Source organism: Lissotriton helveticus, chromosome 1_1 (genome assembly GCF_964261635.1).
Source record: "Lissotriton helveticus chromosome 1_1, aLisHel1.1, whole genome shotgun sequence".
NCBI lineage: Eukaryota > Metazoa > Chordata > Amphibia > Caudata > Salamandridae > Lissotriton > Lissotriton helveticus.
The window spans coordinates 189246438-189260640 of record NC_136057.1 but is presented as its reverse complement, the minus strand read 5'-3'; the positions used below and the strand labels follow the sequence as shown (position 1 = coordinate 189260640).

The following is a 14203-nucleotide window of genomic DNA, read 5'->3' as shown; positions in this document are numbered from 1 at the left end:
GGCGCCCTACCTCACTGCCCTTTTCAATGGAGTCCTTGGCGGCATGGAAATCCCTAGTACTTGGCTGGGGGCGGAGGTGGTCCCCATCTTTAAAAAGGGCTCGCCTCTGCTCCCAGCCAACTATAGACCCATCAGTTTAATAGACGTAGCACAGAAACTGTTTGGTAGGGTTTTGCTGAATCGGCTCCAGGATTGGATGGAGGAGGTGGGTGCCCTTAGCCCCTACCAGGCGGGATTTAGGAGGGGGGTATCCACAGTGGACCAGGTTTTTAGATTGAACCTTATCTATTGGAGGGCAGCAAAATTCGAGGGCGGTAGTCTGTACACAATTTTTGTGGACTTACGGGCCGCCTTCGATCTGGTGCCTAGGGGGAAACTTTGGAGCGTCCTGGCAGAGATGGGCGTTCCCCCGGACATCCTATTAATCTTACAGAGGCTCCATCACAATAATTATGCCCGAGTGAGGTGTGGGCGTTCGGGGGAACTGACCGATAGATTCCCCGTTGGCCGGGGGGTAAGACAGGGTTGTGTGTTGGCACCGACCCTGTTTTGCCTCTTCGTCAACGGGGTAATCGCTCACCTAAATGCCACCGATTATACTGACGCCCCCAAATTGAATGGCAGCAGGGTGCCCGCAATTATGTTTGCGGACGACACCCTGCTGCTATCCAAAACCCCAATGGGGATACAGAGGATCCTTGATTCCTTTGTAGCCTTCTGTACCGACAGGGGGCTAGAAATCAACGCGGCAAAAACCAAATTCATGGTTTTGAACCCGAGCCAAAAATTGCGGCCGAATCCGCAACTGGGAGCTGTACGACTCGAGAGAGTATCCACCTTTGAATATCTTGGTGTGACTCTTAACGAAACCATGTCTTGGGGATCCCACCAGACTAGGGCAAACCTCAAACTCACACAAACTACTGGGGGTATCGCCCGGATGATGACCGGTTCATCATACCGCCCATTGGGGGCACTAATCCAGATATATAAGGCCCAGGCTAGGGGAGCGATCATGTATGGGGCGGAATTGTGGGGTCATACACCTTGTCGGAGTCTGTCATTAACGGAAAATAAGTTCATAAGACGGATAGCCGCACTCCCGCCCAGTACCCCGCTCCTCCCCTTGAGGCTTGATTTGGGCCTACGACCGCTAGCCGATGAAATAAGTCTGAGACCCATAGCTTTCTGGCGTAGGCTGTGGAGTAGTAATGATCTCGCAGAATACAGGGCGGAATTGGTCGAATTATTGAACCATCCAAAAGCGCTCCACATCCCCTGGGTCAAAAACATCCAAGCCACTTGTATGGAATTAGGGCTCCCTGACTTATGGACGGACCCGGCGAATGCCGCATCAAACATCTCCAAAAGGTCCCTGGCCAACATATATCATGAACAAAAATTAGCTAGGGCCCGAGTAATACAGGCAGAAGGGTCCTTATCCTCTGTGTTTTTGCAAAGCAAGGACCTTTATAGGTTTGAGAAGGTATTGGATCCTATCTCCCCTGTACTTGCTAGGAAGCTGTTTCTCCAATGGAAATACGGCACGCTGCCCTTCCGGTCTTTTACAAGCACTTGGTCATCATGCTCCACTACAAAGCAGTGTCCGGCCTGTGATGCCATGGAGGAAACCGACTTACACGTGGCTTTCTTCTGCCCAGCCTACAAGGCAGCTAGAAAATACTGGCTCCTCCCACTGATAAGGAATATGGGCTGCAGGGAATATGCACCAATGTATAGGATTTTAAAATCTGATGTCTCCGGCCCAACTGTTTTCGCATTAACAAAATTTTTTACTAAGGTTTGGCATACGCGCAACCGTATTTTAAAGATGTTGGGTCCTTCTTAAAATTTTAGATGCATAGTTTTTAAAGCAATCTTGTATATACATTCCAATGGTTTTATCCTTGTATGAACTGATTTATCTGTGATGTATATGTGTATTGTTCATCTTTTATGGCCAAATGGCCGAAATAAAGATTGGAAATGAAAAAATATTCCACTAAACCCATGAAGGATCTCAATGAGTCCCTATCATGTGGCACCCTTGCATTCACAATTGCACTAACCAGGTTTTCTTTTGGCCTTATACCTTCTTTTGTGACTAAATGTCCCAAATACTCAACCTCGTGTGTTTTAAACTTGCACTTTTCACGTTTCAATGTCAAACCAGCCTTTGAGATTCTCTCCAACACTTTTGCATGTACAAGATTATGTTCATTATCATCCTTTCCGAACACTAAAATATCATCTTGGAAGACGACAGCCTTGTCAATACCAGACAAAATTGAATTCATCAAACGCTGAAACACACTCGCAGCGGAACACAATCCAAACGGTAGTCTACAAAACTGGAATGTGCCCTCCCCCGTGATAAATGAAGTCAGTGTTTTGGAACCTGCACTGAGTTCTACCTGATGGTATGCAGTCCGCATGTCTAATTTGCTGAAAACTTTAGCACCATCCAGCATTAATATTAATTCGTTAATATTTGGCAAAGGAAACCTGTCAGATATTACATTTTTGTTCAAACTTCCCAAATCCACACAGAATCTGAGTGAACCGTCCTGTTTGTTCGTGATGACGACCGGACTTAACCATTCAACAGCTTCCACAGGCTCAATCACCTTGTCATCCAATAGCTGTTGAATGATTTCTTTAACCTTTTCTCTAGCTGCAATGGGAACCCTTCTAGCCACATGCTTCACTGGGATCGAATTTTCCTTTAATTTTATCACATGTTGATAATTTTAGAATTTTCCTAGTCTAGGTTCAAATACCCTACTACACTTGTCCAACAAATCATTCAGATCGTCAGCATTACGTGCATTCACACTCATGACTTGAAATTCCGCTGTGGGGTCCACTTTAATTCCCAAGTCATATTGGTGTTCGCACCCGAAAATTGGTGGTCCTTCTTCTGCCACATAGACTTTCCCATGGGTCTCTCTCCCTTCAAAATTTATCTTTGCTTCCATGCACCCTACTACTTTAATATCATTCCCTTGATATGATTTAAGTGTCACATCAGACCTAGATATTGAACCACTCCTCCATGACTTATCATAAATTTCTTGTGGTGTGATGGTATACAGTGAACCGGTATCCACCATCAATGAAACCATTTCCCCAGTTATCTCAAAATTGGCCTCAGGTCGTACTCTTCTTCTCTCTACACCTCCGACTTCCATCACATCCACATCACCATCAACAACTACAACTCTATAAGTGGAGTTTGAATCATTCACACATGCATCTTTCTCATTCTGTTGTTTGCACATGCGTGCCAAGTGTCCCTTTTTCCCACTATTAAGACAGTCTTTTCCAACTGCATAGCATTGTTTTGAGTCCGCCAAGTGATATGTACTCCCACATCTTAAACAATGTCTCCCTCCGTTTTTCCCAGATGTTTTGTTGAAATTCCTTTGAAACTTGTTTTTATTATTGTAATTGCTTTGAGTCTTGTTTTTCACTGCACATACACTCTCCCCATTGTCCTCCACAACTGATACTTCTTTGTTGCTGTTTGAAGTTATTTTTATTTCCTTCATGCATTTCTCCGATTCCGCAACCACTTTTGCAATGGCTATAGCATCTTTCAATGTCGGATTACTCGAGGCCCACAGTCTTTCTTGAGTTTTTTTATAATGGCACTGAACTATTAATTGGTCACGAATCATCTCCTCCTGCATTGCTACAAATTAACACTTTGCCGATAGCTCTCTCAATACTTTCATTTTGTCTCAGTGCCTGTGTATAAAACTTATGTCGTCGCATAACTACATTTACATGCTTTGCAAACCTTTTTTCTAATTTCATGACAGCTTCTTTATAGACATCATCTAAATCTTCTCCATCGGGCAGATATTTGAAAATGTGCTTCCCTTATTTCCCTAAATTATAGTAAAGATTTCTTTCTTGCAGCTGGGAATTCAGTACCGACTAAAGCCACTAAATAATTCTCAAAGCAATCTATCCAATCCTCCCATTCAATATTAGGCTCGCCTGGAGACATCAAGAACTCTGGAGGAATTACTATGGCAGTACTTACATCCATTGTTTCACCTGCACTACAACTTCTCACTAGAAGGTGGCAGCACAGTCTTAGAATGATTGTTAGGAAAGATCACACTTAACCAATGAGATTTTAGAAAACAGAATGTCCTTCTCCCATCAGTATTTGCTTCCCTTGAAAAATGAACATTCAACTGCTGTTACACCTTTTATGTAAAATTTTATTTTTCTCCTTTTAAATCCCTTTACTGCTGTATTTTATATTGATTTGTTGTTCACTAAACTGGAACACAGCTGACCAATGAGGTATTAGTTTGCAATTGGAACACAGCCAACCAACGAGATTTCAGTTTACAAATTTCTTCCTCCTTCTTCTATTTTTACTTCCTTGATGATGAACTGAAGGTGAACAGGCATTGACTGCTGCGCCCTAATATGTAAGAATTTTTTTTTTAAATGTAGTACTACACGTAGGTTCGATGCTTTCTCTCTGCTAATTACCCACGCTGTGTTTATTTCTTCATGTCATTCCTATCAGCCCACATGCTGCGTTAATTAGTAAGTGGACCGATAACACGAGCTTCGTTCTGTTCGCGCTTTCTCACACAGAGATTATTTCACAAGCTCGAGCCCATTATGCTCGCTTCAGCGCTCACACGATGTCTACGTTCGAGCATGCGAAAGAATAATGTTGCTCAATCTCATCCACGCGCCTGACTGCTCATGCTTTGTTTTTTGTTGAAACACACAAGGCTGCTCCACCTCGAGCCCTTTCTTCTGCTTTACTGCTCGCGCTTTGTTTACATTTAAACAGCCGGCAGATCCCCTCGTTCTTCTACGAGTATGCCCATAAACAATCCTGGCTGACAGTTGAATTGTTTCAACAGATGTTAATCATGAATATTTTTCCTTTCACTGTTCGCGCTGTGTTTACACTAAAATAGCCGACAGATCTCTTCGCTCCTCTGAAAGCATGCTGATAAACAATCCTGGCTGACAGTTAAATTACTTCAACGAATGTCAAGTTTAGAGATAACCTGCATATATTCAGTGTAACATTGTCAATTCCGCTTCCTTGAGAGTTGTTTAAATAAACTGTGCCACAATCTTATCGCTTTGCCTTAAAAACTGTGCACTGAATTTCCAATGAACAATTCAGATTTAAAAGTCTTTACAGATTCCTTCTCGCTCACTTTTGCCTCAAGCTGGAGGTAAATACTTTTCCATAAGCTTGTTACTTCAACATCAGATTGCAACCTGCCAAAATGAAAACTGTTTTTCTCATACTATTTATGCTGCGCACATTTAATTTTTAAAGTGGCTGTGTACAAATTATTAATTAAATTCTCCACTTTAATAGTCTCTTCACGTGGACTTCCTGTATTTGCTCATGCGCAATGTTGAAATTAACAAATATATACAGGGTAGATGTCTCTTACCAGATGGTAGGTCAGTTTAGAAGATCAGATGCTGTCAGTCCTGCACGACTTTTAATATTTAACTTGTAATGCTTGTTGCTACAAGCAAGTAATACTTCTCAACGAGTTGGGTTCTTCTTTCCCTTTGTTCAGGATAACCTATCTTCCTCCATGAAATGTCTTCATCCAGTTGTCTGGTCAAGATGTATCGTCGTCAAATTTGTTATGATATGAAGACAATATATCACAAGGGATGATCTTCAAGTAGATTTATTCTTTTCTTAGAGAAAGACCTGAACAGCTTCTTGCCAGACGCAGCTGGACCAACTGCTGTTGATGTCTCATGCATGACATCACATCAGAACATCTAAGGCATCATAGAGATGCAGCATTCTAGGCAATGAAACATATGAGTAATGTTAAAATGATAAACAACATAACATATAAATATAACACTCACAAATTAGCTGAAAATTCCTGTGTTAGTCCACGCATTGTCAATAGTGTTGCTTTTCCAGGTAGCATGAGCGGGTGTCCTTGGATTTTCTTCATTAGAACTCTCTCACTGAATAAAAACCATTGTGCTAGTCTCCCACAAGTTTCCTGGTATTTCATATTTTTTCCTAGATGTAGGGAAACGATCAACAGCAGGCAATAGACACTTTTATAATTCCCTTCTATTAGTGCAGTCTTTTACCTTCTGCTTTCTAACAGCTGGTATTTGAATGCCCCACATAATTTCAATGTTATCATTTTTTATAATTCCTTAATCCAACAATAACTGCCCTTTTTTGCTTGGGTGTATGTCCAGATGGGTCAGTATTATTGTCGATGTACTTAAATTCTTACCAAATTTACTGCAAGCCTAGGTTTATTTCTGTGTGTTCAGTGATGGTGTGTGTTTGTTTAGGGTTAAAAATTGACAAAAGCACATTCAGTGCAATGACATGGCTTTTCCTGTGTGTATTCGTTGATGTCTTTGTAGGTTTGATAATCGACTAAAGCTCTTCACATATTCACTGCAGTGATATGGGTTTTCCCCTGTATGTGTTTTTTGAGGGTCTTTTAGGTGTACTAATTGACTAAACCTGTTCACACATTCACTGCAATGATATGGCTTTTCCCCTGTGTGTGTTCGCTGATGTCTTTGTAGGTCTGATGATTGACTAAACCTCTTCACACATTCACCGAAATGATATGGTGTTTCCCCGGTGTGCGTTCTCTGATGGTGTTTTAGGCTTGATAAATGTATAAAGATCTTCTCACATTCACTGCACTTGTTTGGTTTTTCACCTGTGAGTGTTCTTCTAGTCTTCGGTCTGATAATCAACTAAACCTCTTCACACATTCACTATAATTATATAGTTTTCCCCTGTGTGTTCGCTGATGTCTTTGTAGGTTTGAAAATTTACTAAATCTCTTCACACACTCACTGCAGTGATATAGGTTTTCTCTTATGTGTGTTTGCTCATTTGTTTGTAGGTCTGATGATTGACTGAAGCTCTTCACACATTCACTGCAGTGCTATAGGTTTTCTCCTGTGTGTGTTTGCTGATGAGTTCGTAGGCTTGATAATTGATAATAGCTCTTCACACATTCACTGCAATGATATGGCTTTTCCCCTGTGTGTGTTCGCTGATGTCTTTGTAGGTCTGCTGATCGAATAAAGCTTTTCACACATTCACAGCAGTGATATGGCTTTTCCCCTGTGTGTGTTCGCTGGTGCATTTTTAGGCCGGATGATTGACTAAACCTCATCACACATTCACTACAGTGATATGGCTTTTCCCCTGTGTGTGTTCGCTGATGCTGTTTTAGGTTGTATAATCGACGAAAGCTCTTCACACATTCACTACAGTGATATGGCTTTTCCCCTGTATGTGTACTTTGATGGTCTTTTAGGTGTGATAAATGACTAAACCTCTTCATACATTCACTGCAATGATATGGCCTATCCCCTGTGTGTGTTAGCTTATGTCTTTGTAGGTCTGATGATCGACTGAAACTATTCACACATTCACTATAATTATATAGCTTTCCCCTGTGTGTTCGCTGATGTCTTTGTAGGTGTGAAAATTGACTGAATCTCTTCACACATTCACTGCAGTGATATATGTTTTTGCCTGTGTGTGTTTGCTGATGTGCTCGTAGGTTTGCTAATTGACTAAAGCTCTCAACACATTCACTGCAGTGATATGGCTTTTCCCCTGTGTGTGTTCTCTCATGTCTTCGTAGATCTGATAATCGACTAAAGCTCTTCACACATTCACTGCAGTGATGTGGCTTTTCTCCTGTGTGTGTTCGCTGATGGTCTTTTAGGTGTGATAAATAACTAAACCTCTTCACACATTCACTGCAATGATATGGCCTTTCCCCTGTGTGTATTCGCTGATGTCTTTGCAAGTCTAATGATCGAGTAAAGCTCTTCATACATTCACTGCAATGATATAGGTCTTCCCCTGTGTGTGTTCGCTGATGTAATAGTAGGTCTGATGATCGACTAAAGCTTTTCACACATTCACTACAATAAAATCGTTTTTCCTCAGCATGTGTTCTCTGATGGTGTTTTATGTCTGATAACTGACTAACGCTCTTCACAGCTTCACTGCATTTGAATGATTTTTCCTCTGTGTGTTTTCGCTGATGCTCTTTAAGGAGTGCAGATTGACTAAAGCTCTTTTCACTTTCAGTGCATTTGAACAGTTTTTCTCCTATGTGTATCTGCTGATGGCGTTTTGATATTGAAGACAAAATAAAGGTCTTGCTGCATGTGTCTGATACTTCTTTCTTGATTAGTGTCTCTGAGTCAGGTATGTATTTGTCTACATCCAATGACTGTGTTTCTTGATGAGCCAAAATCACTGATGAAGCACTTGTATTATTCTCACATTCCATGTATGTGTGTGGCATTTTGGATATTTGCTTTCCGATTTAACAATAAAGTGAAAAGGTCACAAAATACTTGCCACACTCAATGTGTGTAGGACTTCTTTGTGGATGAATATGTCTTTAAAGTGGATAAAGATATGGCACGCTTGCGGGTAAAAATCCATCCTCCTTTTGGTCGGTGCAAAGTGGGACAGTACTCTGAATTTTAGATAGCAGAATGCCTCTTTCCTTTACACTTGAGTTGTTTGGCTTCACTACATTGTGCTTTTCTCTGGTTGCTGTGAAATGGCCTGAAAGAGTTTACAATACACATCTAGCACTGAAGGGTGGACTGATATCACTTTTGAAAGGAATATCAATCGCGTGATTAAAGCTGGAATTGGACATGTTTACCAAGGAAGAGGATTATTAGTGTTGACATTTTTTAAAGGTCATTTCTTAGTTTTGTGGCGTGGAGGTGCAGAGCTTAGACTCGTAGAATCATTGAATTGCCCTTGATGCTTCTTACAGGATCTGTCAGTTTATGTTCTGGTTTGTCTGTCTCCGACTGCACGTATGTTTTCCTGAATACTGGAGCTCAATATTTCACGCTGCGTTTTTGCAAAATTACAGGATTATCTTCATTATTTTTAAACATTTTGTACATTCAAGGATTGTTTTCTGTCGGATATAAAGAGATTTAAAATTACTTACATGGAAACATTGTGGAATGTGCATACAACATTTTTTTAAATGAAGAAATTATTTGTATTTAATTTTAATACACAGCAAAAGCAGAATCAAACTGAGTAGACGGAGGAAATAAATGGGTGGAAAGGAACTAAAAGTATAAGGATCATGGCTATTTTACAACATCATTTAATGTAAACATCACAGCTATCATTGATAATGTCAACATTATACACTTACATCTTACATGTTGATAATGTCATAGAATTAAATGCATAATGTATCACATTTAAGTGTTACAAATAACAAATGACAACAGCAATATCCTGTCATTGATACACAACATCAGCCTACATCATTTGTCTAGATTGAGGGGTATAGATTGAAGTAGCAAATGAAAAGGTATAGAAAAAGGGCATTTAGTTTATGGGGGTTTGTTGGTGGTGAAGTAGTTAAAAAAGGATTCCCATATAGCTCTGTGTTGTGGTTTCCCCGGGGAGTGTCGCAAAGCAATGCTATCAGCTACCAAGATATGTGATAACCAACTAAGCCTGGCTTGAAAGGAAACCTTGTATGTAGTCTTCCAGTTAGAGGTGATCGTCTTAACTGCCGATGTCAGTAGAAGATCAAGTAGAAGGCGGTCGGCAGGGCATCTGATGTTCGGGTCGAGGAAGCCTTTAATGCGATATGAATTTTCTTTCTTAGGAGCTATATTAAATAGGTTTGAGATAAAGGAGAAAACCTTATCCCAAAAGGGGCCTACTGATTTGCAGTTGAAAATGAGGTGAGCAGGATCTCTGTTTTTTCATTGTAGTTTCAACGGACAGGGTTCTCAAAAGGTTTAGTGTGTGCAGGGGAGAAGGTGTCCCAAAAACTTTGGGAATTAGCCAGAATTTCGTTTGAGATAGTACTGATGAGATCCTATGCGAGGTGACAGATTTCCATATGTTGACTAGTCATTTCATTGGAGGGTACATGACTTATCTTTTTATAACATCTGTTTATTGGTTTTCAAGTTAACAGTTCCTATATCAGTATCGTACATCCGTTTGATATACAGGTCAGGTTCATTTCAATAAGACATACATTACTCGTTTTCTCTGTCAAATTACATTGGTGGTGCATCATTATAGGGATAGCTGCACACATATCGAGGTACCTGGACATCCCGCCACTGCATCTATTTAATATTTTCTCTTAGTATTTCTGATACAACAATATATATCTGAATTTGTATTTACCTATTTATCTGAAGCAGTTGCCATTTTTCATCACATTCGTCATTAATATACATTGTTATTAACACTCTCTTCCTCCCTCATCCTACTCTATTTTTAGGAGCACAAAACCATCTCACTCCTCACCACAATTCTCTTTATCCTATTAGTCCTCGCCTCTCGGATGAGCAATCGAGTAGCACTTCAATGGTGCCCATACATCTCTGGGCCTGGAGACTATGGGTAGTAATTCTGCATAGGTCGTGAGTCGTTCTCGTATATTATCAGGTTAGCAATCCATTCCTTGAACTTGGGTGCCCGCCCCCTACCCCATCGGCAGGCCACCCTCCTTTTGGCAATTAGGAGCACCAGTGCAGTAAATTTACAGTGTTCAGCTCGTAGGGGCTTGACATATTCCAATAATGCCATCAATGGCATAGCTTCTACAGGTTTATCTATCATTTCCCACAATGCATGAAACACTTGATCCCAGTATTCTTTTACCTTAGGGCATCTCCATGCTAGGTGTAGAAAATCCGCCCCCGCTGTGCGACATTATCACACCTATCATCATCTCTCAACTTGAATCTGTACGTCTTGGCCGGTGTATAATACATCCTGTGTAAGAATTTATAATGAATTATCCGAAATCTGCTGCTGGCCGAGACTTGCTCGGTCTGCAGACAGCACCCCTCTCATTGCTCGTCTGTCAGGGCTTGTCCTAGTTCCTCATCCCATTTCCTGCACGACACTGTGGGTGATGATGCCTTTTGTGGATGTGTACCATTTTATATAGTAGTGAAACCAGCCTTTTAGCCGTATCCTTCTCTAACATGAGTTGTAATGGGGCTACCGCTTGCGATTCCACTGGGTACTCAGGGGTAAGTTATCTTATCTCATGTCACAGCCTAATATACACAAAGATATCTAATGGCGTCTTCCGAGTAGTTTGGAACATATGGTCAATATCGCGGATTTGGCCTTCATGATATAGGTCTCCCCAAGTGCAGACGAGGGTCCGCTGTTGAATGTTTCTAAAGACCCCCTTTTGCAGCAACGGCATAGCAAGATGGAACGCAAGAGGCATCAAGGGCACATATAACATGGGGACATCCAGCATATGACTTAGGCGCTGCCATGCTGCTATCGTACATGTGAGAGCATTGGGTGTTCTGTCCCAGTTTGTTACAGACAACGTATATTTAACGAGGACCCCCTGAAGACATAGATAATGTAGTTCCTAGGTCAGGGTAAAAATCTCATGTGACAAAAAACAACCTAGGCAACTAAAGATATGGAGGACAATGATTAATGTGAAGGGACACAAGCTGGCAATTATTCTGAAAGTACAATTTTATTCTCCAATTTAAAAACACAATAAACAGTGACAAAGAACAAATTTAAAAATATGTTAAACAAGAAATTGTAATACAATGAAAATTCATAAATCTGACATAGTGCATAAAAATAATTTATACAATGACTAATACATAATAAAAAACAAAAAGAGACAAAGTGTAATCAAATATTAAGAAATGAGTGGCCTAATGGTTCTCTACGCGCGTTTCGGCGACCAGCGCCTTCTTCTGGAGTTGCCACGTGATATTCTAAAAATAAAGAAAGTCATACAAAAAATACAATTATTTACAACTAATGATCTGACAAGTTAAAAGCAACTGTACTTATCATCAACAATGCAGCCATAGTGTGAACCCTTTCATTTTACTAAATAACATAGTGTGTTTAGTAGAACTATTTTGCCTTTGTTCATTTCCTTACTTATTCAGTTCCTTTCGGTGGAATAATGGTTAGTTATAAGGGTATTTACTATTCTCTATTATACATGCAAGGTGGTTACAGGAAGTTAACAGCCTAATTCTGTATTTCCCAAGACGTATCAGTCATTACGGCTAAAACAGATAAATAGGTACTTACACGTAATTGTGCACTGCGATTAATACGGTGCGGCTGATGTGACGTATCGTATTGTTGTCTTTATAAAACTTCAAGGCAGTCTTTGATAAAGCTTAGAAGAGATTTCAAAAATTATAATTAATTCTCTTCAAGTGGGCACATATTTCTTTTAGAGGCTTTAGAAAGTCACACCTTACCATGATTATTTATTTAAAAATATAGATTAGAGAATTGGACCCATCATGCTCATATTTTAACTTACCTATTGGAGAGATTAGAAATAGACAGGGCATGTATCTATGTCAATACGTATTAGGGGTATAATCAACCTAACTTACCCTCAATTTATGCGTCAAAGTTCATTTATTTTTTCAAAAGGATGTAGTTGGTGGCGTTTTAATGACGCTGAGTGATGGCTCCCAAATATAGTTTAGATCAAATATAGTATATTGAAGGACCTCCCTACCTAAAAAAAGGGGATATTGGAGATAACTATGAGACAAGCCTGTATTTGAGACAGGAATGCATTAAGGTCATGCAATATTTCAAAGTTGGACTTACTCGACAGTCGACGACAGGGCTCCTTCACTCATTTGGAGAGATATGCAGACATGCAGACTGGCGTCTTGGTTTATATCCAATAAAATATTTTAAAAGATCTCCCTGCCTAGGAAAATAACAGACGGATTTTCGAGTTTAGATATACTGTTATGTTCTGGCGGTCATTTAACTATGAGGCCAAACAGGGATATAATTAAAGAATCAGGCGAGTCCATTGTAACTTACCCGGCAAAAGCCAGCAGAGCTCCTTAATTCCCTTGAAAAGATGCGACAAATTCGCGTTTTGTTCAGAGAGATGGGTGGCTCTTGACAAGTGCATACATTGGTGACTGATTTTATATATATGAGAGAGATTCCTGCCTGTAAACAAATATACATATAAGATAGGACTTATTTTTATTCCTTATTGGTGTTTTAAGTTAAGGGGCAAGGCGGGTCAAATTTGACTTACCCGGTGATAAGGAGCAGGCTCTTTTGTTCACTCGCACTGCAAGGACTCGCGTTTTGATAGGGGGACGTATCTTTAATCAGCATAACGTCAATAGTAAATGTTTTAAAAGATCTCCCTGCCTATAGGGAAACACACAGAGGATGGTTTTAGGAAAAAAGAGGATATGTTCTTATTCTTTTAGCGATGAGTTAGTCAATGGCCAGGGACGATCTGTCAAGACTTACCCGAGGATAAACGGCAGGGCTCCTTGATTCCCTCGAGATACCGCGCAGGTTACGTCCTGTGTCTCGACGGGTGGAGATGGTAAATGGGGTTTCTCCGTGGGTCTCTCGCTTTTATATTAGTATTTTTAATTCAAATCACCTTCAGCTGGAAGGATGTTTGTTTTGCGAGAGGGAGAAGTAGGACTACCATTGCTAAAAGGCTGGAGATAGTTGACGGACTAGCTAACTTCTGTTGTTTTAGATCGATCCATGGCATCCATTACTAAGAGGTGCGAGGATCGCGACTGAAGATAATTAATGGACTGACTAACTTATGTTATGTGTCCCGATCTTTCGTAATAATGCGCTATTGTCTAAATTTATACCAAATGGGTTGATCCCTGGTAGAAAATGGAGTAGGACTGATAAAAGGAGAATTGAAAAATGGTATTGTTTGACACAAGAGGGAGAAGTGGGACTACCGTCACAATTGTAAATACACCAACAATTTTGTGTTAAACAATACCATTCTCCTTTTATTAGTCCCTCTCCATTTTATACCACGGACCAATCCATTGGGTATAAATTCAGATAATAGTGCATTATCACGAAAGATCAGGATCCACAACAGAAGTTAGTCAGTCCATTAATTATGTTCAGTCGCGATCCTTGCACCTCTTAGTAATGGACGCCATGGATCGATCTAAACAACAGAAGTGAGCTAGTCCGTCCTCTATCTTTAGCCTTTTGGTGACGGTACTTCTCCCTCTCGCAAAACAAACATCCTTCCAGCTGAAGGTGATTTGAATTAAAAATACTAATATAAAAGCGAGAGACCCACGGAGAAACCCCATTTACCATCTCCAC

General features: G+C 40.4%; 1 protein-coding gene across 1 annotated transcript in view; it reads right to left on the bottom strand.

Moving 5' to 3' along the window:
- Positions 1–5686: 5686 nt before the first annotated feature.
- Positions 5687–14203, bottom strand: part of LOC144783866 (uncharacterized) — a 178003-nt gene continuing 169486 nt past the window's right edge. The window contains exon 3 of the mRNA XM_078662645.1: positions 5687–8981. Coding sequence (XP_078518771.1) covers positions 6957–8342 — 1386 coding nt within the window. The 5' untranslated portion in view covers positions 8343–8981 and the 3' untranslated portion in view covers positions 5687–6956. The remainder of the gene's footprint in view (positions 8982–14203) is intronic.